This window comes from Pelodiscus sinensis, chromosome 25 (assembly GCF_052426305.1).
Source record: "Pelodiscus sinensis isolate ZL-2025 chromosome 25, ASM5242630v1, whole genome shotgun sequence".
Lineage (NCBI taxonomy): Eukaryota > Metazoa > Chordata > Testudines > Trionychidae > Pelodiscus > Pelodiscus sinensis.
Genome location: NC_143076.1, coordinates 9,552,233 through 9,579,597, shown reverse-complemented (window position 1 = coordinate 9,579,597; position 27,365 = coordinate 9,552,233). Strand labels below are relative to the sequence as shown.

At 49.7% G+C, this 27,365-nt stretch overlaps 3 protein-coding genes across 16 annotated transcripts in view; 1 reads left to right on the top strand and 2 right to left on the bottom strand.

The window, feature by feature from the left end:
- Positions 1–8: 8 nt before the first annotated feature.
- On the top strand, positions 9–10,022 carry HYLS1 (HYLS1 centriolar and ciliogenesis associated). Of its 10 annotated transcripts, none has more exons than XM_075909622.2 (3): positions 212–316; positions 4,389–4,454; positions 8,548–10,022. In XM_075909622.2, exon 3 carries the CDS (start codon positions 8,593–8,595, stop codon positions 9,511–9,513), a length of 921 nt encoding a protein of 306 aa, XP_075765737.2. In that variant the 5' UTR covers positions 212–316; positions 4,389–4,454; positions 8,548–8,592; the 3' UTR covers positions 9,514–10,022. The 10 variants fall into 10 exon arrangements, with proteins under 10 accessions (XP_075765733.2, XP_075765738.2, XP_075765730.2 ...); XM_075909616.2 differs by having other exon boundaries at positions 213–316; positions 8,561–10,022; XM_075909621.2 differs by lacking the exon at positions 4,389–4,454 and adding an exon at positions 7,036–7,138 and having other exon boundaries at positions 274–316; positions 8,561–10,022.
- Positions 1,656–12,093, bottom strand: PUS3 (pseudouridine synthase 3). Of its 3 annotated transcripts, none has more exons than XM_025184262.3 (5): positions 11,984–12,093; positions 6,471–6,869; positions 4,306–4,874; positions 3,279–3,469; positions 1,656–3,157 (listed from the first exon to the last, which is right to left on the bottom strand). In XM_025184262.3, exons 2-5 carry the CDS (start codon positions 6,858–6,860, stop codon positions 2,826–2,828), a joined length of 1,482 nt encoding a protein of 493 aa, XP_025040047.3. In that variant the 5' UTR covers positions 6,861–6,869; positions 11,984–12,093; the 3' UTR covers positions 1,656–2,825. The 3 variants fall into 3 exon arrangements, with proteins under 3 accessions (XP_025040047.3, XP_025040046.3, XP_025040045.3); XM_025184261.3 differs by having other exon boundaries at positions 11,741–12,046; XM_025184260.3 differs by having other exon boundaries at positions 11,779–12,046.
- Positions 12,094–13,666: 1,573 nt separating this feature from the next.
- DDX25 (DEAD-box helicase 25) overlaps positions 13,667–27,365 on the bottom strand; it is a 32,133-nt gene continuing 18,434 nt past the window's right edge. For 2 of the 3 annotated variants that reach the window (XM_075909605.2, XM_075909607.2), the window contains exons 7-12: positions 26,002–26,116; positions 25,514–25,691; positions 22,480–22,717; positions 21,356–21,518; positions 19,570–19,758; positions 13,667–13,914 (exon numbers count right to left, since the gene is read on the bottom strand). In XM_075909605.2, the coding sequence (XP_075765720.1) occupies positions 13,853–13,914; positions 19,570–19,758; positions 21,356–21,518; positions 22,480–22,717; positions 25,514–25,691; positions 26,002–26,116 (945 nt within the window). In that variant the 3' untranslated portion in view covers positions 13,667–13,852. The remainder of the gene's footprint in view (positions 13,915–19,569; positions 19,759–21,355; positions 21,519–22,479; positions 22,718–25,513; positions 25,692–26,001; positions 26,117–27,365) is intronic. The other variant, XM_075909606.2, reaches the window with a different exon arrangement.

Genomic DNA, 27,365 nt, shown 5'->3' with positions numbered 1-27,365 from the left:
GAGGACGTGCGTGAGGTTTCCGGGAGACTGCCCAATGGGATGAGCTAAGGGGCGGGGTTACAGAGAACGGCTCGCTAGCGCTCACGGGATGCCAGCCTTGTGGCCAATGGGAGGCGAGAAGGCCGAGCTACCCTGAGGCGAGGCGCCCAATGACAACCACGGTAGGCGGACTTTAGCGCTGGACGATCCAATAGGCGCGCTGGATTTGGCAGCTTGGGGGAAAGTCCCGCCCCGTGATTTAAACGGCGGCGTAGGCGGCCGTTGGGATCGGACAGGAGCCGGTAACGGTCGCTGCGCGAGCACGGGCCCAGGACAGGTAACAGAGGCGCCAAGGAAAGGCTCTCGGCCCGGCCGCGCGGAGTCAGCGCCGCTGTGTGCTGCTGCGCTTCTCGCCTGCGTGCGGTCGGCCGGCCTCTAGCTGGGGCCGCGGCAAGGGCAGGGCTGACCCAGGGGGGCAGAGGTCACAGCTCAGGGACCATAGTCGGGGGGGGGGGAGGGGGACACAAACGAGAAGTCAAATCCAAACCCTCACGGCCCCGGCCCCCTGCTGAGGAGAAAGACGCCCCCTGCATTCCCTTCGCACCCCAGCCATGGGGGAGGGGCTGTGCTCGGGGAGGGGGCGCTTCACTCTCCGTGGGGTGGCTGGAGCACGAGTGGGTGCTCCCCTTGCTGGGGCAGGGAAGAGCTCTAAGCCTTGGTGGCTAGATCCAAGCAAGCCTGGGCTCCCCTGTGGCCCTCAGGTTCCCCACCCCCACATAGTCCTACCAATTGCAATGGTTGTGTGTAAAAAAGCAAAGCAGATGCAAAACTGCTTACAGATTGGTGCCTAAGTTTGTTTCAAGACTACTGAGTTGAAGGCCTGCATGAGGTACCTTCCCCATACTGAGGGCTGTACGTATCATTAGTTATTAGTGCTCCTTTGGTAGTGTGGGCAGAACTTCCTCTAGAGTTCATACATTTCGGCTACGTCTACACTGGCACCCTTTTCCGGAAATGCTTAAAACGGAACAGTTTTCCGTTATAAGTATTTCCGGAAAAAGCGCATCTACATTAGCAGGATGCTTTTCCAGAAAAGCACTTTTGCAGGAAAAGAATCCGTGCCAATGTAGATGCACTTTTCCGCAAAAAAGCCCCGATTGTCATTTTCGCCATCGGGGCTTTTTTGCGGATAAGTATTTCCGGAAAATGCTTTTCTGGAAAAGCATCCTGCTAATGTAGATGCGCTTTTTCCGGAAAAGAATCCGTGCCAATGTAGACGCACTTTTCCGCAAAAAAGCCCTGATCGTCATTTTCGCGATTGGGGCTTTTTTGCGGAAAAGAAATCTGTGCTGTCTACACTGGCCCTTTTCCGGAAAAGGACTTTTGCCTTAAAGGGAGCAGCATAGTTTTTCCGGAAAAGCACTGATGATTTTACAGTAGATTGTCAGTGCTTTTCTGGAAATTCAAGGGGCCAGTGTAGACAGCTGGCAAGTTATTCCGGAAAAGCGGCTGATTTTCCGGAATAAGTGGCCAGCGTAGAGACGGCCTTCTAGTGTAACTTTGTGAGTTATCTAAAATTGTAATGTAAGTATAATGTTAAATGTTCATGTTTGCTTCAGAGCAAGCCAAGGGGTGGGGTGGGAGGGAAAGCAGTAAAATATGACAAATTAGTCAACTTTTTGTTTAAAACTGAAAACTGTTTAATCTGATTCAGAATTAAGACATGGGGCATGTCAGGCTGCAGCGTTGTATCATCATCTTTTAATTCTTCTCTCGCAGTATAGACTCTTCCTTTCAAAAATAGTGTCTCCAGCCTTCTCTGCTTTCCACCCACCAAAGTCTTTGATTGGGACAAGTGTTTCAACTGAAATCATATCCTATGTTTCCAGAGAGCTGATTTCAAACATGATTATTTTATTTAACTTCCCTTCAAGCTTTCTTGCTCCCTAATTACCTCTAGGCACCTTGAAAATGTCAGCATGAAGACTCCATTATCAGCACTGTTACCTAAAGCATTTATACTTTCACTGACCTTTGGTACTAATTATATTTCCTTCCTCAAATAAATACAGTCTGCAAAAATGGAGAGGGAATCTACAAAATCCATGGGTTCCTCCAAAGCACTTATGCATCCTTATACCAACCATATTTCCCACTTGTGGGCACTACCCATCAAATGCATCTAGGTGGTACACAGGACAGGCAGCACTTTACCCAGAAACCTGGCTGGAAATGGTCCCTGACCAAGGTGATTGAAGGAGTAGCTGATTCTTTCAGCTACTCCTTCAATGTGCAAAAAGGAGAAAAAGCGCAGCACAAAAGGGCTGAAGAAAATTGAGGGATGAGGAAATAACAGTGGTTCTCACACCAGTGCTCTACACTAATGAACAGTGTAGTCTAGAAATAAGCTAGCAGCTTACCCCCTCTGAGTAGGGGTTTTCACTTTCCAATCTGGATCACGCTAATATGACCACTGCTTCTCACTCTCTCCCCCATTCAGTCACATGATATGTGGCAAATACAGCAATTGCTTGCATGTTATAGTAAGATTAGCTACTTTTAATTCGTTTTAGCAGCTGGTTAAAAAGAGGCAAAACAAGTACCTTATTCCCAGCATATGTTCCATGGACCTGTGTAAGAACCTCTGCACTGTCAGAATAGTTTTCTCTACAGCCTCCCAGAAACTAAAAGAATAAAGGTACAATTCTGCACCTTTAATAGGAGTCTTCTCCTCTGTACCCCATCCCCCCCACCATCAATATTTCTTTTCTTAAAATCCTAGGGGACCACATTTACCCCCATCTCTGAAAGATGGTCCTGCTTCTGCCCCCCCAGCTAGCAATGTCTCAATTGGAGCTCTCAGCCCTTGTGTCCACACAGACTCGCTTGGCAGCTTGTCCTGGAGCCACACTATCTTTTTCTGCAGAGTCACTGTGGCCTCTCTTAGTTTCTATGTGCTCCTCTTTGTCTGTTCCAGTTTCTTTCTCTCTGCAGTGAGGCAGCTCAATACGTCCCCTGCGCACAAAATGATTGATCCGGGACTCCAAACCTTCACACTTGGGACGAGCCAACAAAGGTTTATAAGTGCGGGCTTTCACCCCCTCAATGAAACTGCTGACCTGGTTACAGACTGGGGGCTTCATCTCTCTCCAGGGCACCATTCTGTTCTTCTCTGGGCCTGTAACATACACAAGTTAGATGTGAGAATCTTTCAAAGAATGCAGATTCATTTCAGGAATTAGTCTTTTTCCCTACATGACTTTAATTTGTTAGAACAAATCTCAGAACAATTTTCCTACCTGTCCCTGTGAATATGGCAGCAGAGTCTAGCCCCTGTAGCATGTTATATAATATGTGAGTTTTGACTGCATGATTAGCCCAGAGTTGCTGCAGGTGAGTAACATTGAACTCCTGAACTTCTCGGTCATAGAGCCATTGGATGTTATCAAACTCGCAGTCATACAGAACCAGAGGAAATTCCACTGCCATGCTGCAGAGAAGAAAGGAAATTTTACCTAACTAGGCACAGTAAGCAAGAAGTTAAATCAGCCATGGCCAATCTGAGGCTTGCGAGCCGCATGCGGCTCTTCTCTCCCCCCTCCCCCCAGTGCAGCTCGCAAAGTCCCCCCTGTGGCTTGTAAGCTGCCCCCGTGCACCCCCAAAACGGTCCGGTCCTCCTGGCTCCCTGTGCTGACCTGGGCAGGGGAGCTGTCGGGTGCAGCCATGAAAGATGCAGAATTAAAGATGGCGGCAGGAGCCTCCTGTGGCCAAAAAGCCTCAAAATGCGTTTGTGTTTTCTTAAAGGGGCAGAGCTTTTTTTGCATGACCAAATGTGACCGGGGGGCGCCTTTTAGAGGGGCTATCGTTTTATTTTAGCTCAACTCTTTGTGCTGGATCCATGGCTATCTTGGCTCTTTGACCAGAATGGGTTGGCCACCCCTGGACTAGCTCATTGCTATCCTGCATAAGAACTGTCAAATCAGCAGCTCATTGAGCCTATGAGCAATGTTTACATTTTTTACTAGGTCCAAAGGAATAAGACCTCGCCATAATTTCATGTTCCTTGCCTGAAATACCAAAGCTTACACACTGAGGCAACAGGAAAAGTAGCTTCTCAAGGGCATGTTTTGAAGTTCAAGAGGGTATGTTAACTGGCAGCCACTAGAGGCACTGTCTTCCAGATTACTCTAGGCCTGATAGCAATCAGCTGCATTGATGTTGTTAGGAAGTGTGGCAACAGCACTTATAGCACTAGATTCAGAAACAGGGACTAACACATGTAAACTCTCTGAAGTGAAATTCTGAGGCTGTTTTAGTAATTCTTGCCTGTATTGTGGTTTTTGAGGATTCTTCTCTACATCCAATAGCTCATCAATAATCTCTAGCTTTTCTCTCCTCTGCCCAATTAGGAAGAGGATTGCCATCATGCAACGGACTTGATGATAGAGGAATGCCTGGCCTGTCACTTCAAACTGGTACAGTTGGAAAGGGTCCTGTAGCCCAGTTTCCCCTCCTCTATCCACTAGCTGCACCTGTGCTGTGAGAATAGTCCTTTGGAAATTTGTTACACCATTGGCTACATCCATCTTGCACAAGTTACGGAAGTCATGGGTCCCCACGTATTTTTGTGCTGCAGCATCCATAAGAGTCACGTCCAAATCTGCACGTGGGAAAAAATAACGATAGGTCCTCTTGAGGCAGCTGAATCTAGCACTGAAGCTGGGCTCTACAGGGGCCCAGGCCAATACACGTATATCAGGAGGGAGCACCCGATTTAGGATATGGGTGTAACGGATTTCGTTGGCAGAACTACTAGTTTTGTCTTTCAAGCCACTCTCATGACCATTCACTTTCTTTCCCTCTGAAAGGTCTGAGCGAAGATCCAGGGAGATCACCTGTAGGATTGGAAAAAGGGGATTACATTCTGACTCCCTCAGGATAGGCAAAGCAATCTTCTAATGACTGTTTTAAAATAAAAAAAATCAAGACCTCTGGAAGAGCTGCATCTTCTGGTCTGTTTAATATCTAGACCTAGATGTAATTCCTTACTGAAGTGTAAATTTGCAGCTGCTGGAGGTGGTTGGATGCAGCTAAGTTTGCTGCACTGTTATTGAGTTGGTGATAGACTAACAGCCTTGGATATCCTAGTAGCTATATATTCCATGGGTTATCTTGGAATGCATTCAACCTTGACCTGGAGGAAACATGCTCACAGATGACAACTCAGTCCCCATGGCAAACTCACTCCTTAACATCAACAAGGGTGCCAATTTGTAGCATTTTACAAAGTTACTGGTGTCAGATCCAATTTATTGGTAGATCATAGCTCATCTATATACAAACAACTGCTTTTGACCCTTATCGAGAGTTTGAGTTCAGACCACTGAAAACAGCAAGGCTTTTATCCATTAACACATTAACTCTTGTATTCTGACTGAAGTGTACATTGGGACTAAAGGTTTGTGTAAACACAGTTGTATAGTTAACTATACCATGTCCTCCTGGCATTGATGTAATCATATTGGAATAAAGATGCCTACTCACCTTTTCTACCAGAATAGCTATTCTGCCTCCCCCTAGGGCTTATGCCATGTTTACTAGTTAGAGAGATGTGGGTTTTTTTACCTGACCAATGTAGTTATCCAGTACAAAAGTGGAATGTAGACATGATTTTCGTCAACTGGAGACAACTCTGATTACTTTCAAGAGGGCTTTTTTTAAAACAAGAATTTTACCAAATCAACATGGTTGGGACATCATGGTTTAGACAAGTGTAGCACTTTACTAAAGGGCTCATTTACATAAGTAAATATCAGAGAATAATTCTGCCATAACTCCCTGTTGGACACCCTCCACAATAAGAGTGTCTTTGTGCTGAATGTATGTCCATGCAGGGAGTTAGTGTGGAAGAACAGATGAGGGGGCACGCGCACAGGTCAGTGGTTTGAGCATTGGCCTGCTAAACCCAGCATTGTGCGTTCAATCCTTGAGGGGGCCATTTAAGGATCTGGGGCAAATCTGTCAGGGATGGTACTTGGTCCTGCCGTGAGGGCAGGGGACTGGACTCAATGATTTCTTAAGATCCCTTCCAGTTCTGAGATATACCTAACACTGCACTTTAAAGTCATACCCTCACTTATTTCACAATAGTTTTCCCATGTAGACAAGCCCTAAATTTCTTCCATCATCATGTCCATTGTGAACTGCTGACCAATTGCATTGCTGAGCACAAAAACTATGGGCTGTCTCTGCTGAGTGTCCTTTACACACTAGAAACACTTCTTACCATGTTCATTTTCACATCAGAGGGAAAAACTAGTATCTTTTTAAATGTTAGGCCACTGTTTTATCTCCATGCTTGACAGTGCCTTTGTCAAAGCCAGCTAACCTATCCTAAAAGACTTTACACCGCACCACCTACATTTCATAGTATAATTAAGACAATCACTTCTCTGCAAGAGTGGGGAGAACCTGCAGCCAGGGGTACTGACCTGTCCAAATGCACTGACCCCCTTGTCTGTTCGTCCACAGCGATGATAATTGGAAGTTTGCCTGTTGTCTACTAGCCGGGTCTTGCTTAGTGCCTCAAACAGTTTCTCTTCAATGGTGTTGTTAGTGTTCTCCTGGCTGGCAAAGCCCTGGTATCCCCAACCCAGGTAGGCAATCTTCAGTGCCACATGCTTCCTGTCATAGGCACTAAAATCAAATGGCCGTTGCTGGCGTTTCTTAGTTCTCCCCAATGCTGAAGGACTGCTTTTTAGTTCAGGACCCTCCTTGCCTTCCAGGAGTTTCTCCTGCAGTCTCTTCACTTCTGCCTCCAGTTCCTGCACCCTCTTCAGTAGTCCCTCTTCTTGATCTTTCTCCACACCCAGTTCTGCCATAGTGAGTTTCTGTGAAATTCAGAGGTGGGAAATGTTATTAGTGCCTCAGCAGCTGCAGAAAGATTAATGAAATAAGCAAATCTGAGTGATTCTTTACTTCCTTTTAGAGTTTAGAAATTAGAGCTGTAAAATCCCATTTAATTGGGTAACCAGTTTAACTCTTAAATCCATACAGAGCTGTCAAGCAAGCAATCCTCATTTCTGTCAGCTGCCACTCTACTAGCATCAACATGTGAGGAGCTTGCTAATTAGGGATGTGAACAGCAATGAGTTACCTGGTAAGCATCACCCTTACTAAGTGATGGTTACCAGCAATCTGTTAACTGGCAGCCCTAAAGGCTGTTCTGGCTGGGCAGGACCCACCTCCTGAAGGATTCCGCTTAATTTAATAGTTAATCATTACATTTAACCAGTTAACTGATTAAGTGGGATTTTACATCTCTATTGCTACTGCTATTATTAGTCTTACAGACCCATCTGTTGTAATTTTTTTTAAACTGATTCTTTGACACAAGTAGACCAAAGCTGTGTAATGAATTTGGTGCCTAATCACTATTAGAGTTATGAATTAGGTATCCGAATCCCCAAGTTGACTGAAAATCTCAGTCTAAATGTTCGCCTTCTTGGCCCCTACTATAGATTAAGGATATAAGCAACTTACTACCCAATAAGCAAATGTTTATCATCTCTGTGGGGGGCAGGGGAGGCACAGGGCAGTGGGGAAACCGTGTGAGCAGGGAATGAAACAGTCCCACCGCCACTTCTTTCCCTTTGGAATGTACAAGAGCCACCTGCAACTCTTATACATTTCAAAGAGGAGAACCTGTGCCAGCAGGAACTGCTTTGCTCCCTTCTGGCTTGGGTTCCCGCTGCCTCTCTCTCTGAAATGTACAGGAGATGCTGTGGCTCCTGTACACTTCAGAGGAAGAGAGGCAGAGGGAACTACTGTTTCTCCCTTTGAAATATGAGCCGTGCGCAGCTCTTGTACACTTCAATGGGAGACGCACAGTGGGATAGCAAGTGCCCCCCCCCCATCAACTAATTGAGTAGTTGATGGAAATTCTATTGACTACTCGATTATCTGATTAACTGAAATGCAACATCCCTACTGTGGACTATCACAATGTATGCAATTCAACAACAATCTCCCTTACATAAGACTCTGGTATATAGATGAGGACCCAGGGGTGGGCCTTTCCACTAACTGTGCTAATGAGGCAAAAATCACACCAGAAAACGTGACTAATGCTTTCCCCCAGTTTAGACAAAACCAAACAATCTTATTCTGCCTCATACTTAGCTTATTACCTCAGTAACTGTCCCTTGTGCAAAGATAACTAACCCCTATCACTTAACCCCTTCGCTGTTCAGATACCACTGCAAATTCTTTTATTGCACAATTCTAACATTGGCTTCAAAAGGTACATTGGGGCATGAGACTGCACTGTATGTGCTGTTTGTATGGGCCTGGCATAAAAGCATCTGTAGCGAAGTATTCTAAATGAAGGATTAATGTGTGAGTCCATAAAGGATTCTGATTGCACTGCTCTTTAGTTTCACTAGCTCTTACTCATTAAATTCCCTTTTAACATTCAGATAATCACTAGTACATGGTCTAGGATCTTATTTTAATGTTTAAGTATGTTTTGTATCTGTCACTTAAGATGTACTAAGAACTTATTTACAGTTTATTCTTGCAGAATGAGACAATAAGTCCAGCCCAGGTGAAATCATGGAGGCACTAGCAGGACCAGATCAGTACAGATGGGCCACTATGAACCATAAAGAGAGGCTGGCAGCAGCTGCTATGGCCTTTACTCAATTTTGTGCAGAGCACGGAGATGGAGATACCCTGAGAAGAACCCATGCGCCAACCCAGTATGACCCTTACACTAAAGCATCAGTGGCTTCTGGGATCAGGCCATCTCTTCATTTATTGATGCAGCACCACCAGGCAGAACACAGTGTGCAACCAGAGACTCTCTCAGAGGGTCTTAGAGGAATGAGGAAGCCAGTAATGAAGAGGAAAGTTCTGAGGCGGATGCCAGATGGAGAGGTACATGTGTCTGATGAGTCAGTCATCAGCGAACCAGAAACCAGTGCTGAAAGCGACCCTGAGATCTCAGACCTACAACGGAGATTGCTCCATTTACACCCCCAGCAGGAAGACACTGCATCAGAGGTAGAAAGTGAGCCAATCCACAATTCCCATGGAAAGCTTTACTTGGATCTTCCTCGTCGCAGTGGCTCTCATGGAGATCCGCCATTTCTTCCTAGGGAATGCCACAGTCGGGGTTCTCCAGTTTATGAACAAGACTTGATTATGACTGGCCAATCAAAATCCTTCATTCCTCCAAGATTAGAGCAGCAAGGTCGTAATCGTGGTAAGATTGACCGAGTGGCCCGCTACTTTGAGTATAAGCGGGACTGGGAGTCATTCCGGATACCAGGGGAGGATCAAAGGAAAGAATTACGTTGGGGCATCCGGGAACAAATGTTCTACAAGCCTGACCTCCCAGCCAGGTCTCAACACGTCTATGTCCCCAACAACTATCTGGTGCCAACAGAAAAGAAGAGATCTGCCCTGCGCTGGGGGATACGCTGTGACCTGGCAAATGGCCTCATTCCCAGGAAGAACTCCTTTTCTTCATAGTTATCTAGAGTCTCTTCAACCTCCATCCACAGAACTCTCCATCCCTTAGTGCCAATCAAAGATCTGCCTGCTCTGCGCAGGAATAGTGCATCATATTTAGCTATTTGTTCCTTCTAGAGATCCTGAATATATCAAGTTGACTATGATCTCCTTTGCTTCTAGACAAAGAGGGTTGATTATGGTAGAAAACAGCTTTACCTGGCCAGCTTCCTGAATATTTGCATTGGAATGTCAGTTGCATGCCACTTATCTTTCTATTAGCAAAATCCAAAGAGCTTATCTTTGAAGACACTATTGAGCAGCTTCTGATACAAAGTGGATATAATGTAAACAGTCAACCTACTGGAAACTTCTGTGCTCAGGGGAATAACCAATATCACCAATTATATATTTTTTGCCTTTTATTTGCACTGGCTCCTGTGGATGAATTGCGGTTGTGCTACTGATGGTTTTTTATTTATGGCTTCTGAGTGACAGATACATTTCTTCTAATAAAGTATGTGAAAAGATCTGCTGGAGTTCTTTGGATTAATTAGCTTAAGACAGAACTTTCCTAACCAGTTTAAAGCAAGAACCTAGTCAATGCCTGTACATATTCCTAATGTCAATCAAGTTGCCTTTTCCTAATATCACTTTAAATATAAGGTAAAAAAGCCTACTTTGCATGATGTACTTATCCAGCCATCATGACATTTTGAATATAAGGGGTAAACTATTTTTAGGCTTTAAGATTACAAAAAAATATAAGCCATGAGACACAGAATATAAGAACGACCACACTGGGTCAGACTAAAGGTCTGCCGACAGTGGCCAGTACCAGAGGGAACAATCACAACAAGTAATCCTCACATAATCCCTTCCCTGTCACCCACTTTCAGAGAAACAGAGGCTAGGGATACCACTCCTATCCATCCTGGCCAATAGCCATTGATGGACCTAAATTTCATTAATCTATCTAGCTCTTTTTTGAACCCTGTTAAAGTTCTAGCCTTCACCGTGTCCTCTAGCAAGGAGTTCCATAGGTAGCTGATACAGAAATATCATTGTCTTCAATAGTGTGAATTCTGGAGTCTGCCAATAAGAATCAGAGTTGAGGATACTTAGGTGTAGCTCTGTGCACCCAAATGCATAATTATATAGGCACAAATGACCAAATAAAGGCCAAAAAGTCAAAGTGTTCTGTAGCATTCCTTCCCTCCACCCCCCCCAAGGTAGGGTGGTCATACATCACCATTTTATAGGGAGTCCAATAGTCAAGGTTTTTGTCTTTTATAGGCATCTATTGCACCCTCCTTGGTCCACATTTTTCACTCCTGCTATCTGGCCACTTTACCCCAAGTTATGCATAAATTCAACATTGTGCTCATGGTCTAGTAAAGAGTCAGGTAAGTTCCTGTATAAAGTTCAATTACAGACAGGCCTTATTCTCCACTTGATTTTCATACAAGCCTCTCATTGCAATTAATGATCTATGCACTGGGTGGAGTCTTCAGTTCTAACATTGTAGCCAATATCTATAGATTTTAACAAGAAAGGTTACCCAGCTGTCTCTGAAGATGAGTTTTCTATCACCTGGTTCTTCCCTTTCCTTACCTTGAATTCACTCTAATTTTAGCTCTAATGGCACACAATTACAACCAAGTCTCAGCTCTCCCTGCCTGTTTCAGATTAGATTCCTAGTCCACTCTGCAAGACATGAATAGTTTTAGCAGTGATGATGGTGAATACACTCCCTGCTGTTTTGACTTGCTAACTGGTCAGCTTGGCACATCTTCTAATAGGCTGACACTCAGTATGACTATACAGTTCCTGGGAAGTGAACCTTACATCTTCTGTGAAGCTTTTCTATTGGATTCTGCCACTCGAAGTTGCTAAGGCCCTTTCTGCAAATGCATTTGCCCTGGCGTCCTTAGTCAGCCCAGTACCAGATTTTTTTCTCTGCCTATACAACTCTTAAGGCTCCTCCTGGATGGAAGGGGTTAGGCGTTCCATAGATTATTCCACTGCATAAGATGCAGCTATCCAAGACTCTGAGGAACAGCATGGTTCACAGGATAGGACAAAGTGATGAAAAACTAGGTCTTGGGCCTAGCGCTGCCATTGACTGGCATATGGCTTTGGGCCTCAGTTTCCCATTTTGTAAGAGGGCTTGTGAGGGTCACCCAGGGAAAACTCACTGCTACAAATAAGGCGCATCCCCAATGTGCTACACTCAAGAAGTCCCCACCTAGGCTAGCAAAGAGCTCGCTTTCCTCCGCCTCCTACCGTGACAGCAAAGACCTCTGGGCCCGCAGCCCCGCCGCCTTGTTCCAGCCGCGCCGGGGTGGTGTCCTCGGACGGGGGAAGTCGCTCCCTGCTGCGCCCGGGCCCCGCTACAGGAGGCCGGGGGAGCGAAGCTGGGCCCGTGTGCTCGATGCTCCCCCGTTGCGGGCGCCGCAAACTCTAAAGGACACCCGGCCTGCGCACCTACCTAGGCCGCGCCCGGCTCCAACCCCGCCGCGTGTGCTTACTTCTGCCTCCCCGCCGGAAATGACCTCACCTCCCCCGCTGCGGGAGGATGCCGGGAAATGTAGTTCTGAGCAACCTGCTCCTGCCCCGCGGCTCCGCCAGGTGCAGCTGGGCGCCCCTTTGCCCTTCCCACGGGCGGCCACGTTCCCATAACCCAGCGGGAGCCTCTGCACGACAGGCCCCAGGGCGCACAGCCCAGACTCTAGCTCGGGATGGCTCCCAGCCCTCTGCAGTAACCACTAGCCCGCGCTGCCCGGGATTGCAGCTCCCTCCAGCCCAGTGTAGTAACCGCTAGTCCGCGCTGCCCAGTGCAGTAACCGCTAGCCCGCGCTGCTCGGGATTGCAGCTCCCTCCAGCCCAGTGCCGTAACCGCTAGCCCGCGCTGCCCGGGATTGCATCTCCCTCCGGCCCAGTGCAGTAACCGCTAGTCCGCACTGCCCGGGATTGCAGCTCCCTCCGGCCCAGTGCAGTAACCGCTAGACCGCGTTGCCCGGGATTGCAGCTCCCTCCAGCCCAGTGCAGTAACCGCTAGACCGCGTTGCCCGGGATTGCAGCTCCCTCCAGCCCAGTGTAGTAACCGCTAGTCCGCGCTGCCCAGTGCAGTAACCGCTAGCCCGCGCTGCCTGGGATTGCAGCTCCCTCCGGCCCAGTGCCGTAACCGCTAGCCCGCGCTGGCCGGGATTGCATCTCCCTCCGGCCCAGTGCAGTAACCGCTAGTCCGCACTGCCCGGAATTGCAGCTCCCTCCAGCCCAGTGCAGTAACCGCTAGACCGCGCTGCCCGGGATTGCAGCTCCCTCCGGCCCAGTGCAGTAACCGCTAGCCCGCGCTGCCCGGGATTGCAGCTCCCTCCGGCCCAGTGCAGTAACCGCTAGCCCGCGCTGCCCCGGGATTGCAGCTCCCTCCGGCCCAGTGCAGTAACCGCTAGCCCGCGCTTCCCGGGATTGCAGCTCCCTCCGGCCCAGTGCAGTAACCGCTCGTTCGCACTGCCAGGGATGGCAGCTCCCTCCAACACACTGCAGTAACCGCTAGCCCGCACTTCCCGGGATTGCAGCTCCCTCCGGCCCAGTGCAGTAACCGCTAACCCGCGCTGCCCCGGTATTGCAGGTCCCTCCAGCCCAGTGCAGTAATCGCTAGCCCGCGCTGCCCCGGGATTGCAGCTCCCTCCAGCCCAGTGCAGTAACCGCTAGCCCGCGCTGCCCGGGATTGCAGCTCCCTCCGGCCCAGTGCTGTAACCGCTAGCCCGCGCTGCCTGGGATTGCAGCTCCCTCCGGCCCAGTGCAGTAACGGCTAGCCCGCGCTTTTAAATGTGTGATCGAACGGGAGCGCAGAGATGAGGCCTGGGGATTAAAATGGGAGGTGTCGTTTCTTGGTCACTCCTTTGCAGAGTCAGCGTGGCCTTGCCCAGGACTGTGACAGTGACCACTGCCATCCCTGGCTAGTTGTATTAATGTTTGGTGAAAGGACCATGTTAAGCTGCCAACCCCTTCCCTACGTCACTGCTTGCCATGGAGATGACCCTGGGAATGGTGTGGGAAAGGGAGAACGTCCTTGTGTGCTTTTTCTGAATCCCACCACACAGCCTGGCAACGAGACACGCCAGACAAAACCACGGGAGCCGACAAGAAGGGAAAACCAGGACCAGGCTGAGGTCAAGAGAACTTTTATTTCTTTGCCTATAATTCTTTTTCATAAACATACAACGTCCTCTGGGAAGCCAGAGCCATTTGCAAACATAGCACTATGGTTATTTCCATTTTTTAAACCGAAAATAATACTGAGGTCTAAGATTAAGAGCAAGATCTGCCTTGGATTCCAAATACTCCAGTGTATTTAATAATCAATCTTCTCAATCTCATCCATGTCATCTGGGTCCAGCTGCTTAATCTTGATCTCTAAGGGAAAGAGAGACCCAGGAAAAGGTTACCCTCCGCTCTAAGCAGCACTCCACTAGCTCCCTTGGCTGGAGCACGCACAGCGCAGACACCGGGCCGCTTAGATTATAAACTGTCGTGGAGAGGGGCAGATTAGGAAGCTCTTGAGAATCTGAAGGATATTTCACACTCAAACCCTCAGTTCTGTAGTGAGACAAATATGGCCCCGTGTAACTGGCAGGGTTGGTCAAATCATAGAACCATAGAGCTGGAAGAGACCTCAGGAGTCATCGAGTCCAGCCCCCTGCCCAAGGCAGGACCAACCCAACTAAATCCACCCAGCCAGGGCTTTGTCAAGCCGAGACAAACAGCTCTAGGGATGGAGACTCCACCCCCTCCCTAGGGAACCCAGCCCAGTGCTGCACCACCCACCTAGAGAAAGAGTTTTTCCTAATATCCAACCTAGACCCCCCCCCCCCCACTGCCAGTTGAGCCCATTGCTCCTTGTGCCATCCGTCACTACTGAGAACAGCCTCTCGCCATCCTCTTTAGAACCTCCCTTCGGGAAGCTGAAGGCTGCTCTCAAATCCCCCCTCACTCTTCTCTTCTGCAGACTAAAGAGACCCAAATCCCTCAGCCTCTCCTCGTAGGTCATACGCTCCAGCCCCCTAATCATTTTGGTCGCCCTCCGCTGGACCCTCTCCAATGCGTCCACATCCTTTCTATAGTGGGGGGGGGGGGGCAGAACTGGACACAATACTCCAGATGTGGCCTCCTAGTGCTGAATAAAGGGGAATAATCACTTCTCTAGATCTGCTGGCAATGCTCCTCCTAATGCACCCTAATATGCCATCAGCCTTCTTGGCTACAAGGGCACACTGTTGACTCATATCTAGCTTCTCCTCTAACTGTCCATCCCCAGGTCCTTTTCTGCAGAACTGCTGCTTAGCCAGTTGGTCCCCAGCCTGTAACAATGCTTTGGCCTTGTTGAACCTCATCAGATTACTTTTGGCCCAATCCTCTAATCTGTCCAGGTCACTCTGGACCCCATCCCGGCCCTCCAGCATATCTACCTCTCCCCCTAGCTTAGTGTCATCTGCAAACTTGCTGAGGGTGCAATCCATCCCCTCATCCAGCTCATTAATAAAAATGTTGAACAAAACCGGTCCTAGAACCAAACCTTGGGGCACTCCACTAGAAACCGACGGCTAAGCTGACATCTAACTGTTGACCACTACCCACTGGGCCCGACAGTCTAGGCAGCTTTCTATCCATCTTACAGTCCATTTCTCCCATCCATATTCCCTTAACGTGCTGGAAAGAATATTGTGGGAGACCGTATCAAAAGCTTTGCTAAAGTCAAGGTATCTCACATCCACTGACTTTCCCATGTCCACAGAGCCGGTTACCTCGTCATAGAAGCCAATCAGATTGGTCAGGCAGGACTTGCCCTTCGTGAATCCATGTTGACTATTCCTGATCACTTCTCCTCTTCCAAGTGCTTCAAAATGGATTCCTTGAGGATCCTCTTCGTGATTTTTCCAGGGACTGAGGTAAGGCTGACTGGTCTGTAGGTCCCTGGATTGTCCTTCTTCCCTTTTTTAAAGACAGGCACTAAATTTGCCTTTTTCCAATCATCTGGGATCTCTGCGGATCTCCACGAGTTTTCAAAGATAATGGCCAAAGGCTCTGCAATGACACTTGTCAACTCCCTCAGTACCCTCAGATGCATTAAATCCAGGCCCATGGATCTGTGTACGTTTAGCTTTTCTAAATAGTTCCTAACTTGTTCTTTCCCCACCAAGGGCTGCCCACCTCCCTCCCATACTGCGTTGCCTTGTGCATTTGTCTGGGAGCTGACCTTGTCCATGAAGACAGAGGCAAAGAAAGCATTGAGTACTTCAGCTTTCCCCACATCATCTGTCACTAGGTTACCTCCTTCATCCAGTAAGGGCCTCACACCCTCTCTGATCACCCTCTTATTGCTAACATGCCTGTAGAAACCTTTCTTGTTGCCCTTCACATCCCTTGCGAGTCGCAATTCCAATAGTGCTTTTGTCTTCCTGATAACTGCCCTGCATTCTCGAGCAATATATTTATACTCCTCCCTAGTCATCTGTCCAAGTCGCCACTTCTTGTCAGCTTCCTTTTTGTGTTTAAGCTCACCAAGGATGTCCCCGGTAAGCCAATCTGGTCGCCTACCATATTTGCTTTTCTTACTGCGCATCCGGATGGTTTCTTCCTGTGCCTTTAATAAGGCTTCTTTAAAATACTTCCAGTTCCCCTGGACTCCTTTTCCCTTCATGTTAGCATCCCAGGGGATCCTGCCCATCAGTTCTTTGAGGGAGTCAAAGTCTGCTCTTCTGAAGTCCAGGGTATGTATTTTGCTACTCTATTTTCTTTCTTTGGTCAGGATCTTGAAATCTACCATCTCTTGATCACTTCTTCCCCGGTTGTCACCCACCTCTACTTCCCCTACTAGCTCCTCCCTGTTTGAGAGCAGCAGGTCAAATTGCACATGGCCCCTGGTCGGTTCCATCAGCACTTGCACCAAGAAGTTATCCCCAACATTCTCCAAAAACTTCCCAGATTGTCTGTGTCCTGCTGTATTGGTCTCCCTACAGATGTCAGGGTGATTAGTCGTCCATGAGAACCAGGGCCTGTGATCTGGAAGCTTCTCTCAGTTGTCTGAAGAAAGCTTCGTCTACCTCATCCACCTGATCCGGTTTATAGCAGACACCAACCACAACATCACCCCTATTGCTTCCACCTCTAAACATAACCCACAGACTCTCAACAGGCTTTTCTCCCTCTAAGTACAGGAGCTCCAAGCAATCCTACTGCTCTCCTACATACAATGCAACTCCTCCTCTTTTCCTCCCCTGCCTGTTCTTCCTGAACAGTTTATACCCTTCCATGACAGTGCTCCAGTCATACGAGTCATCCCACCAAGTCTCTGTTATTCCAATCAAATCATAGTTCCCCAGGCTTCTCGCATTGGTGTACAAACACCTCAGATAACCAGTTGATCGCCCTGCCTTCTCCATCCAAACCAGCGGTCCTCCTTTGTTGCTCGTTCCTCCTTGTGATTCTTCCCGGTGTCCGGCTTCCTCAGTTACCTCAGGGCTTTGGTCACCGTCCCCCAACGAACCTAGTTTAAAGCCTCCTCACTAGGTTTGCAAGCCTGCCCACGGAGATGCTCTTTCCTCTCTTGGTTAGGTGGATCCCATCTCTTCTTAACAGAATCCCATGGTCGAAGAAACCAAAATCTTCTCTCCAACACCACCTGTGCAACCACGCATTTGCTTCCTCAATTCGACACTCCCTACCTGGACCTTTTCCTTCAACCAGAAGGATGGACGAGAACACCACTTGCACTTCAAATACCTTGATCCTTCTTCCCAGCGCTACACAATCTGCTGTGACCTGCTCAAGGTCATTCTTGGCCATATCGCGAGTTCCTACATGGAGAAGCAGGAAGGGGTAGGAATCCGAAGGTTTAATCACTTTCGGAAGACTCTCAGTCACATCCTGAATGTGAACTTCCGGTAAGCAGCACACTTCTCAAGATTGCAGGTCTGGATGGCAGATGGATGACTCAGTCCCTCTTAGGAGGGAGTCCCCGACCACCACCACCAGTCATCTTCTTTTGGGGGTGCTGGTCGTGGAACCCCCATCCCTAGGACTATGCATCCCATGCCTTCCGGTAGATGGTGTATCCTTCTGATTTCTTCCCTGAGAGGTCCCTGCCAAAGCATTCTCCACTGCAGTGCCTGTGGAGAGAGCCTGAAAGCGATTACTTACCTCTACAGGGATAGGAGATACCTGAGTTGGCCTTTTTCTTCTTCTAGAGGTTACGTGCTGCCAGTTCTCTTCCTTGTCCTGTTCTGCCCTGACTGGCTCTTCAGCCTGCTGTGCCTGCAGGATTAAACGCTGCCTTCTGTCGAGGAAGTCTTCATCCTCTCTGATAGAACGTAGGGTCAAAACTTGGGCCTCAAATCCTCTGATTTTTTCTTCCAAAATGGTGACCAGCTTGCACTTGGTGCAGATGAAATCCCTTCTTTCTTCTGGGAGGAAGACAAACATGCACATGCTGTGCAGGTAACAGCAGCAGACCTATCACCATCTATACCTGCCTTCCCTCTGAGAGATTCCTCCGTTGTTATTAAATGCCTCCTTGAAGGGCAGAAGTGTAGTGAAAAGATTTTAAAGAACGGAGAGTATCTCACCCCGTTCCCAACTCCCTCTCCAAACTCCTGTTAACAGCCCCTGTTCGCAAGCTCCCTGGTCGCTGAGGGTATGTCTACACTACAAATTTACTTCGAACTAACAGCCGTTAGTTCAAATGAACTTTAATAGGCGCTACACATACAAACCGCTAGTTCAAACTTAATTCGAACTAGGTAAACCTCATTCTACGAGGACTAACACCTAGTTTGAATTAAGTCGTTCGAATTAAGGGCTGTGTAGCCACTTAATTCGAACTAGTGGGAGGCTAGCCCTCCCCAGGTTGCCCTGGTGGCCGCTCTGATAACTTAGAACATAAAGCACTGCACATGCTAAGTATTAGCCTTGTTCAATAATTTTCTCAATCTCAAAGTTACACTCCGGTTTGCAGCATTAAAGTTGCTAAAAGCAGAAAAGCCAGATTATCCTACATGACTTCCACTCAGCTTCTAATACCATAGAAATCATCAGCGTGAGAAAGGCTCCTATTGACTTCCCTGACTCCTCACGAGCAACAGGAGTACCCGTGCCGATGGGGGGCCTCAGTGTTTGATATGGTGGGTCCCTCCTAGCCCTGCCAAATCGAACGCCAGATCCACTACGGCAGCACTGCTCCACGGGGAGGAAGGGCGTGCCTGGGGGCATTCTACAGCTGCAGTTTGCCAAACCGTTGTGGGCTGAATGCAAAGACTGCCCGTCACCCGCAGCTGGAGCATGGCACACGGCATGGGAGGGGGAGCCGCCTGACCCGCCCATCTCTTCAACGGCCTCTCGCACCAGTCCAGCCCCCGCATGCATTACAGCTCCAGGAGCCTGCCTCGCCGCGCTCCTGCTGATAACATCCCCGGGGTGCAGTGCGCGTGCGCCTGCCCCGGGCTCTCTCGCTCCGTTACTTCCTACTTCGGCATGGCACTTCCTCTGCCACTCTCGCTCCCCTCTTCCCTGCCAGGGAACCCGTTGGTCGCCTCACCTTAGTCTGTTCCCCACCTGTACAATGGGGCCAATACCCCATTCACCTCACAGGCAATCTGCGCGCGCGCACAGGCTTATGCAGCATGTGGACACTAGTGAGGAGCAGCACGGAAAAGCCATTTTGAGCCTGGGGCCAGACGCCGAACACTGAGAACACACTTAACAGCCACTGACGGAGCGAGAACCGTCTCCCCGTGCACTGAATGAGGAAGGTCCAGGGTAGAAATGTACGTAACCGTGTAATTAAATGTAACATAATATACGTACAACCTTGGGCCTAGTCAACCCTGACTTTGGCATGTCTTCCTTTTCGAGGGCTGGACTCTGCAACCTTCGCAAACGTACTTTTAACCTAGGCGTGTGCAAGTAACACAATACACAGCTCACTGTGGCATCAGGGATTTGTACCTTGCTGCTACGACCAACTTCTGCACAGCATGGCTGGCAGGGCAGGGCAGGTTTGCGGGCTGTACTCACTGAAATGCTCTTCGATGCTGCGTATCAGGGGTAAGTTGTGTCTCTCCACCATGTTGAAGGCCAGACCCTTCTTCCCAAAACGACCGGTTCGTCCTATGCGGTGTAGGTAGGTCTCAAAGTCCAGATAATGCAACAGGTTTGTCGGGAGGTTGAAATTCACAACAATCGTGACCTGTTTCACATCAATGCCTAAGCAAGGACATATATATGAGAGAGAGAGAGAGAGCGAGAGAGCGCTCACTGATGAACTTCAAAGTTACCTTATATTGCATGTCAGGCCTCAGCCATGAATCCCAGTAGCAATAGGATCAATGTGTCCAATTTCCTTTCTGCCCATGGGGACCTGAGACTAGCCATTTCTCTTGCTTGGGACACTCAGCTGGGAAGGGGACCCAATTAATATGCTCACTTCAGTTGTGTTCAGAAAACCCTAAGCAAGTTACCTTGAAAAATAGGGTAATGAGAAGCGGTGACCCCAGAGTGCGGGCAGAAACTTCTGTATTTGAGAAGACATGGGTCTTCAGATTACACCTACCTCAACCCTGCCTAAAATGTCTGTTGTTGCTAGCTGGCTGCTTCCAACGGCCAGCAGTGCTTGCTAACCCTGTTCTGGGAAGGTCTAAACAAGACTGTGGCTGGCCAAGATCATCTTGTTCACACTAGAGTTTCCCCCATCACTCTCACACGGCACCAGAAGCAGGGAAAAGGGCAGAGTAGACAAAGGTTCGAAGAGAAATACTGGCCAATACTCATGCACGTTTGGGGACCAGAGAATAATTTAACAAACTGGTGTTCAAGAAAGAAATGTCATTTCCTTCCAGAGAAAGGGAGGTCCCACAACGAACGTAGCCAGCGTGGGTCTGTGCTGCATCACCTTCCAGTGCACAGCATGACAGAGGCCTCCCAGAGCCAACACCGCCTGCACGGACAGGGCACCCATATGGAAGGAAAGGCTCGGCACACGAGACCGGGATACACTGAGCTTGCTGTGGGGGTCCGGGGAGAGTTCCAGACTCCTCCTCAGTGCCAGCCTAGTCAGGTCCATAGCTAGGAGTCCTGGGCCACCTTAACGACTCACGGATGTATTTGGGCAGAAGCTTTCGGGGGCTGGAGCCCGTGTCATGCCTAAGCCCTGCTCCACTCCAATTAATTACCTGCATATGGGTAAGAAACAGGAACCGACTTCAGCAACTCCACCCAAGATGAGGGCTGGAAATGCTCAAGCCGAACTGAGGCTACACTAGCAATTTCACAAGTGTAATTCACCCTTGGTGAACTGGGGGGTTCATACCACTGTGTGGTACCAGCTGTGATTTGTGGCTAGACAGGGTTTGCTAGTGTAGATAAGGCTTCAAAGGCGCTACGAGCGCCACCTGCAGAAGCAGGCACAGAGCTGTATACAAAAGGGTCAAAACACAGAATTATTCTGAACTTGATCTGGTTGCACTAAGAAATCTGGTGGCATTCCTGCAAGCTACAGGAATCGGCATCGGCTCTGCCAAGAGTTTGTAGAATCAGAAATCCACAAAAGCCCACAGATAGGACACTGGAACCCAACGCTGCACGTGACCACAGTGGAGAAGAAAAGCTCAGGGCGAGGTCTCTACGTGCGAGAGGCTACAGGATTCCAGGCAGCCGCCCGCAGCTGCTGTGCACCACAGAGGGTTGCAGTGACGGTGGGAGGCATGGAAGGGTATGCAGGGCAGGACGCGCCATGTGACCCCGGTCTGGGAGAACAAAGTTCCCAGCAGGGGCAGGCTTTGGGACAACTGGCTACAGACAATACCTCTGGCGCAGACATTGGTGGTGATAAGGACTTTCTCCTTCCCGTCACGGAACCGCTGGATTACCGCTGCCCGCTGCTCCACTGTCAGCTCCCCGCTCAGGACAGACACTTTATGCCCATCCCGAGTCAGCTCCAGTGACAGCCACTTGGCATTTCTGCGCGTCTAAGGACAAAGGCAGGAAGCAAGTGCATGAGACTCCCCATGGTGGAACCACACGCCCTCCCCTTGCAACACCTGCAACCTCCACCCTTCCGCAGCCCCAACATACTTCCCCTTTTCCAGAAGAGCGTCTGGCTAGCTCTTGGCACACGCCAAGCCCCCAAGAGCACACAGTCAGTCACACGTGCAGCCCCCAGGCCAGGTGGGGCGCAGGTGGGAGGAGAGGTCCACAGCTTAGGCTGTTTCTCTTTCTAACAAGAGCAAACGTGACTGCTGGAAACCCCCGACAGGTGCAAGCTGTGGAGCAGGCCTAGCGACCCAGCAGAGAGCAAGCTGAATGCAGGGCATGAGACCGGCCAGCTGTTCAGCGGATGCCACTGAAGCGGGAGGCGTTCATTCAGGGCTCTGTGGTTCATGTTGGGGAGCCTGAGCCCTCACCTTTCCATGCAGATTAGAGAACGGAAAGTGTCCTGGATACTTGTGTGCACATGCGCAGTCACGCTCCCATGCTCTAGGGCAGTAAGCACCAACCAGTGGAGCAGGAGCTACCGGTAGATCTTGGCGCCTCTGACAAGTGATCCTGACCGGTTGGGCTGGGAGGCACTTCAGTGGCCCCTGCCCCCACTGCCCCGGGAGCCTCCTCCTTGTTGTGCGGGGTGGGGGAGACAGAGGCGGGGGGTGCTGATGACACTGTCCCCCTCCCCTGTACCACTCTTCACAGGTGAGGAGGGCGGGGCCTCGGCAAAGGGGTACTTGGGTTTGAGGTGGATCCTGGACTGACAAATTCAAAGAGTGATCTTGTGCTTACAAAGGTTGGCGCCCCTGCTCCATGAGAACTGGCCTAGGAACATGACTGCTCAACTTAAAGGCGCCTTTGACAAAGTCCCGTCGGCACCGTTCACTTCTGTGAAACCAGCCATCTGGCTCCCTTAGCACACGTGCCCCAGGGCCGGGAGACCCTTACCTGGCAGAAGATGATCGCCTGGCCAACAGTGATGCTGCCATAGACATTGCACAGTGCCCGGTACTTGTCGGCTTTGTGCTCACACAGGAAGTAGAACTGCCTGATATTGGTCAGGGTCATCTCCTCTCGGCGGAGTTTAATGATGTTGGGGTCCGGAATGATCTGCTCCGCAAACTGCAACACGGCTTCCTCGAAGGTTGCTGAGAAGAGGAGCATCTGGCAGTCCTTGGACAGTGTTCTAGGAGAGAAAGGCTCATCGACATTCCTGCCTCCTCAGGACGCCTTCCCAGGCTCTCTAGTGATCAGAGGGGCATTTCCACGCAATCGAGTGACATGGAAGCAGCAGAGCCCCATCCCGAGAACGGATCACAGCAATCACACAAGTTCCACTGCCTGGCCTGCCTCTGGCAGCCAGCCTCCCAGCCCCGGGCCAGACGGCACTAGCAGGGCTCACGCTGGCACGCTACACGCAGCAGTGCAGACGTTGCGGGGACACTGGCGTGGGCAGTAGCTCGGGCTCTCCCGCCGGGGGGAGGGGTGCACGGAAGGCCATGTGAGTTCTAGATGGCGTTTATAAGAAAAGGGGAGAAATGCCCGTGGAGGTTCCAAGTCAGAGGTTCCTCAAATGGGAGCTTTCCAGCACTCTCGCCTTCCGCATTCGTCTCAACCTTCAGAGGACGTGGCAGGTGCCAGGCCGATTTATATACTGAACCAAGGGCTCTCGAACGGCCCGTTTTCCCCCAATTTCCTTTGGACCAAATGTTCGGACGCCAGCAAACCTGAGGCCACAGCCACGGGAAGAGCGTGCAAACAAAGGCGGCGGACTCGACAAGGCCTCCCCCGGCTTCCCCTTCAAGTACGTCTGACTGGGGCAGCTGGGCTTTAGCTAAAACGGTTACTCAGATAGAAATGGACGTGCAGAGGTAACCAGTTACCTGGCAGCAGCCCTGTCTCTGCCCTCGTGAGGCTGCCGACTCCCCAGACCACGAGGGCTGGGAGCAGCTGGGCCAAAGCAGTCCCTGGCCGTGGCACACGGGCCACTCCAGTCCAGCCCACGGCAGGCAGGGTGGGCTGCTCCAGCTCCTCCTGCTTCCATCCGCCCCGGTTTAATCAGTTAACCAATTAAACGGGATTTTATGTACATCCCCAACTCGCTTAAGAACGGCCGGACTGGCTCAGACCAGAAGTCCATTTAGCCAGTATCCTGTCGGCCGACAGTGGCCAGTGCCAGGTGCTCCAGAGGGAGTGAACACAACGGGGAATCATGGAGTGATCCCTCCCGTCACCCATTCCCAGCCCGACAGACAGAGGCCAGGGACACCCCCCTGCCCATCCTGGCTAAGAGCCATTGATGGACCCAACCTCCATGGATTTATCTAGATCTTTTTTTGAACCCTGTTATAGTCCTGGCCTTCACAACACCCTCTGGCAAGGAGTTCATAGAACCCTAGGGCTGGCAGAGACCTCAGGAGTCATCGAGTCCAGCCCCCTGCCCAAGGCAGGACCAATCCCGACTCAATCAACCCAGCCAGGGCTTTGTCAAGCCAGGACTTAAAAACCTTGGGGGATGGAGATTCTGCCCCCTCCCTAGGGAACCCAGCCCAGGGCTTCCCCACTGTCCCAGGGAAATAGTTTTTCCTAATCTCCAACCTAGACCTCCCCCACTGTAACTTGAGGCCATTGCTCCTTGTTCCACAGGTTGACTGTGCACTGCTTGAAAAAACGTCCTTTTGTTTGTTTTAAACCTGCTACCTATTAATTTCATTTGGTGACCCCCAGTTCTTATGTTACGGGAACAAGTAATTTCCTTATTACTGTCTCCATGCCTATCACGATTATAGAGACTTCTATCATCTCCCCACTTAGTTGTCTTTTCCAAACTGAAAAGTCCCAATCTCATTAATCTCTCTTCCTTTGGCAGCCGTTCCAAATCCTCCTCATCTGAGTTGCCCTTTTCTGAACTTTTGCCAATGCTGAGGTCAGAGCTCCCTCTAAGCCGCGCGGCAGCACGGCTCTACAGCTGCTTAATGGGCCTCTCCCAGCCAGGGGCTCAGGACTCGCTCATGGAGCCGCCTGGCTGGGGACGGGTCATTTCTCCCTCAGCAGCAGCAGCAGCTCCCTGCTGAGGACAGAGCTGCAAATCTCTCCTAGCCAGTAGGGACACGTGCCCCTCCCACGGCCAGGCAGCTCCGTCCGCGAGTCCTGAGCGGGCTCATTAAGCAGCTGGGGCCATGCTGCTGCACAGCTTAGAGGGAACGCTGGCCAAGATCTCTTTTTTGAGACGAGGTGCCTGTCATGATTATGAGGGTTAGCCAGCAGCCTGGGGATTAAGGGGTTAACTACACCTAGCCAGGTGGAGGGACCAATAAGAATGTAGGTGGGACTTTTCAAACTGGGACAAAGGAATTTGGTTTTTTTTCTCTTCTCCCTTTTTTTTTTCTCTCTGGGGGAGTTCTCTGCAGCTACAGAGAGGGACAAGCATGTCTCTCTCTCTCTCCAAGACACCATTCTTCATTTTCTGTAAGTAGGGTAAAGTTTAGGCAGTTTCGTTAGGTTTTATTGTTTTAAGGGTTGGGTATGGGATCTGAGATCTGGCACTGCTTAAAAGATGTTTTGGCTTTTCTTTGTAACTAAGTTCTAGGCCCATGGAGTTTCTCCATGAGTATATTTTGTTACCTCCCTATCTAGTCATTATGTTTGTAACAGGAATCTTGTTGTAATAATAAAAGTTCTTTCTTTTCTTTTTATTAACCTAGCAGTGGTTAATTGTGTGCCTTGATTTTTATTTTAGGGGTAAGATTTCCCAAATGATCTTTCCCCTGATTTCTTGATCAACATTTGGGTGGTGGCAGCAGAAGTTTTATTCCCAAGATCTAGGTTTTTAAGATCTTGGGGGGAAGTTTTATACCCAAGCCTGGTAGATAAGGCTTTGGGGTACACTTGCTGGCCCCCACTTCTGCATTTATCCTGCCAGAGTGGGGAAGGAGCCATGACAGTGCCCATTCAGCATTCCCATGGCTAACTAGAGTGTTACCTCTGAATGCGGACACTCTGGTCTAGGAAGCCCTGTGTGTCTATCATGACATCTGCTTCATCCAGTACAAACACAGAGATCTTCTTGGCATCCAGCAGCTTCAGCTTGAAACACCAATCTAGGACAGTTCCTGGGGTTCCAATGATGATTTGTTCTTCAATCTTGGTACCTCTTGGAACTAAGAGAGGGAGGGAGAAGTTAATTAGCCTTTATCTTGGGGGGACTGTAGAGTGATCTCCCACCTACACGCAGTCGGTGGCCTGTGCTGCCCACTGCCACGCTGGAACCGCCACATTTAATGATTGACAATTATAATTTGCAGAATTTTAAAATACTGTGTGCAGAATTTCATTTTTGGAACAGAATTCCCTCAAGAGCAAAAATGGGGTCCCTTGTCCTAACTGGGGCTGCTAGCATATAAATATTGGATAACACAACACTAACATTGATTACTCCTACATCTAGAGAGAAAGGCAAATCAAACATACTTCTATTCCCTCGGACAGCATACGTAACTCTGATGTTGACACAAAGTTTTCCCATCTTCTCAACCACTCGTCCAGTCTGCAGGGCCAGCTCATAGGTCGGAGACAAACAGAGGCACTTTCAGATAGCAGAGAAGCGAGAAAGACATGATACAGCAGCAGATATGGACGCAATCTATGAGCTGCATTGTTTAAAATCAGATTAAGCAGATGCAACGGAAGGCACTGTACAACTGATGCAGCACTTAGCAAACTGCAGTGCAACAAATAAATCAATTAAGCTCATCTCATTGTACCGGAGTCTCACAGGCCCCACCCGTTTTGGACTCAGCTCCCCACTGGTGAGAGGGAAACAATGGCCGTAGCTGCTCTCGGTATTGCCGCAGGAGAGACAAACTCACGCAACTGGCCATATGCAGAAGGAGACTGCCACCGGCACGGAAGCTAAACGTCAGGCCCTCCCACGGACAGAAGGACAAGTGTGCACTGGGGGTGTTTTCTAACGCTGAGTACAGTGAACAGATGTGAAGAGGAGCAAGAGGCTGAACACGAGGGAAGTCTGATCTAGAGGAGACAGGGCTGCTCCAGCTTTTCGGCAAGGGGGATGTTACGGGACGTGGTCTGGAAAGTAGTTCCCTGACAGAGTAGCTTGCAGAGCTGTGCGCACTCCGGGACAAGATGTACTGAGTTTTGTAAGGTGGCAGCATCTCAACTACGTGCAATGATTCAAAGGCAAAAGGGAGTGCAGCGGACAGGAAGGGATGCTGAGCACACAAACCACACACACACACACACACACACACACACGTCACACTTCAGAGCAACTGCTCCAGGATAGTCGTCCGTCACCCAGCTCCTTAGCGATCTCCTCTCGAGTGGAGACCCACGGCTGTCCCTCCTGCCTGGGGTTTTTCCAGGATACACCTTTCCCTACCTCCAGTGAGAGCTCGGCAGGCATATCCCGCTCTCTCCTCAGAGGCTATGCACAGCACAATGGCCCACAAGCACACGCTACTACACAGCCCTTTCTACACAGGCCCCTTGATCCTGAAGGTGAAAGCATCACAGAGAAGCATTACAGAAGAAAAACAGCTTACCAGAGATCACCCCAACTCCTGCCGGGTGCTCGCTCCTGCAAACCTAGCCAAGGGTCTTTTGGGGGGCTCACAGCTAGGATCCGAGAGTCCCTCCTTTGTACAGTGAGAGTCTGGTCTGCGAACACTCTGAGCGCACAGCCAGCCAATGGGTCTGCCCTTGGGGTGGGTCCAAAGGTGGGAATCTGCATCCCTTCCCCTCCGGCATTTCCTAGGAGACTCGCCTGACTCAACAGTGACCCGCCAGCCAGCAAGAGTAGTAATGGTGTAAAA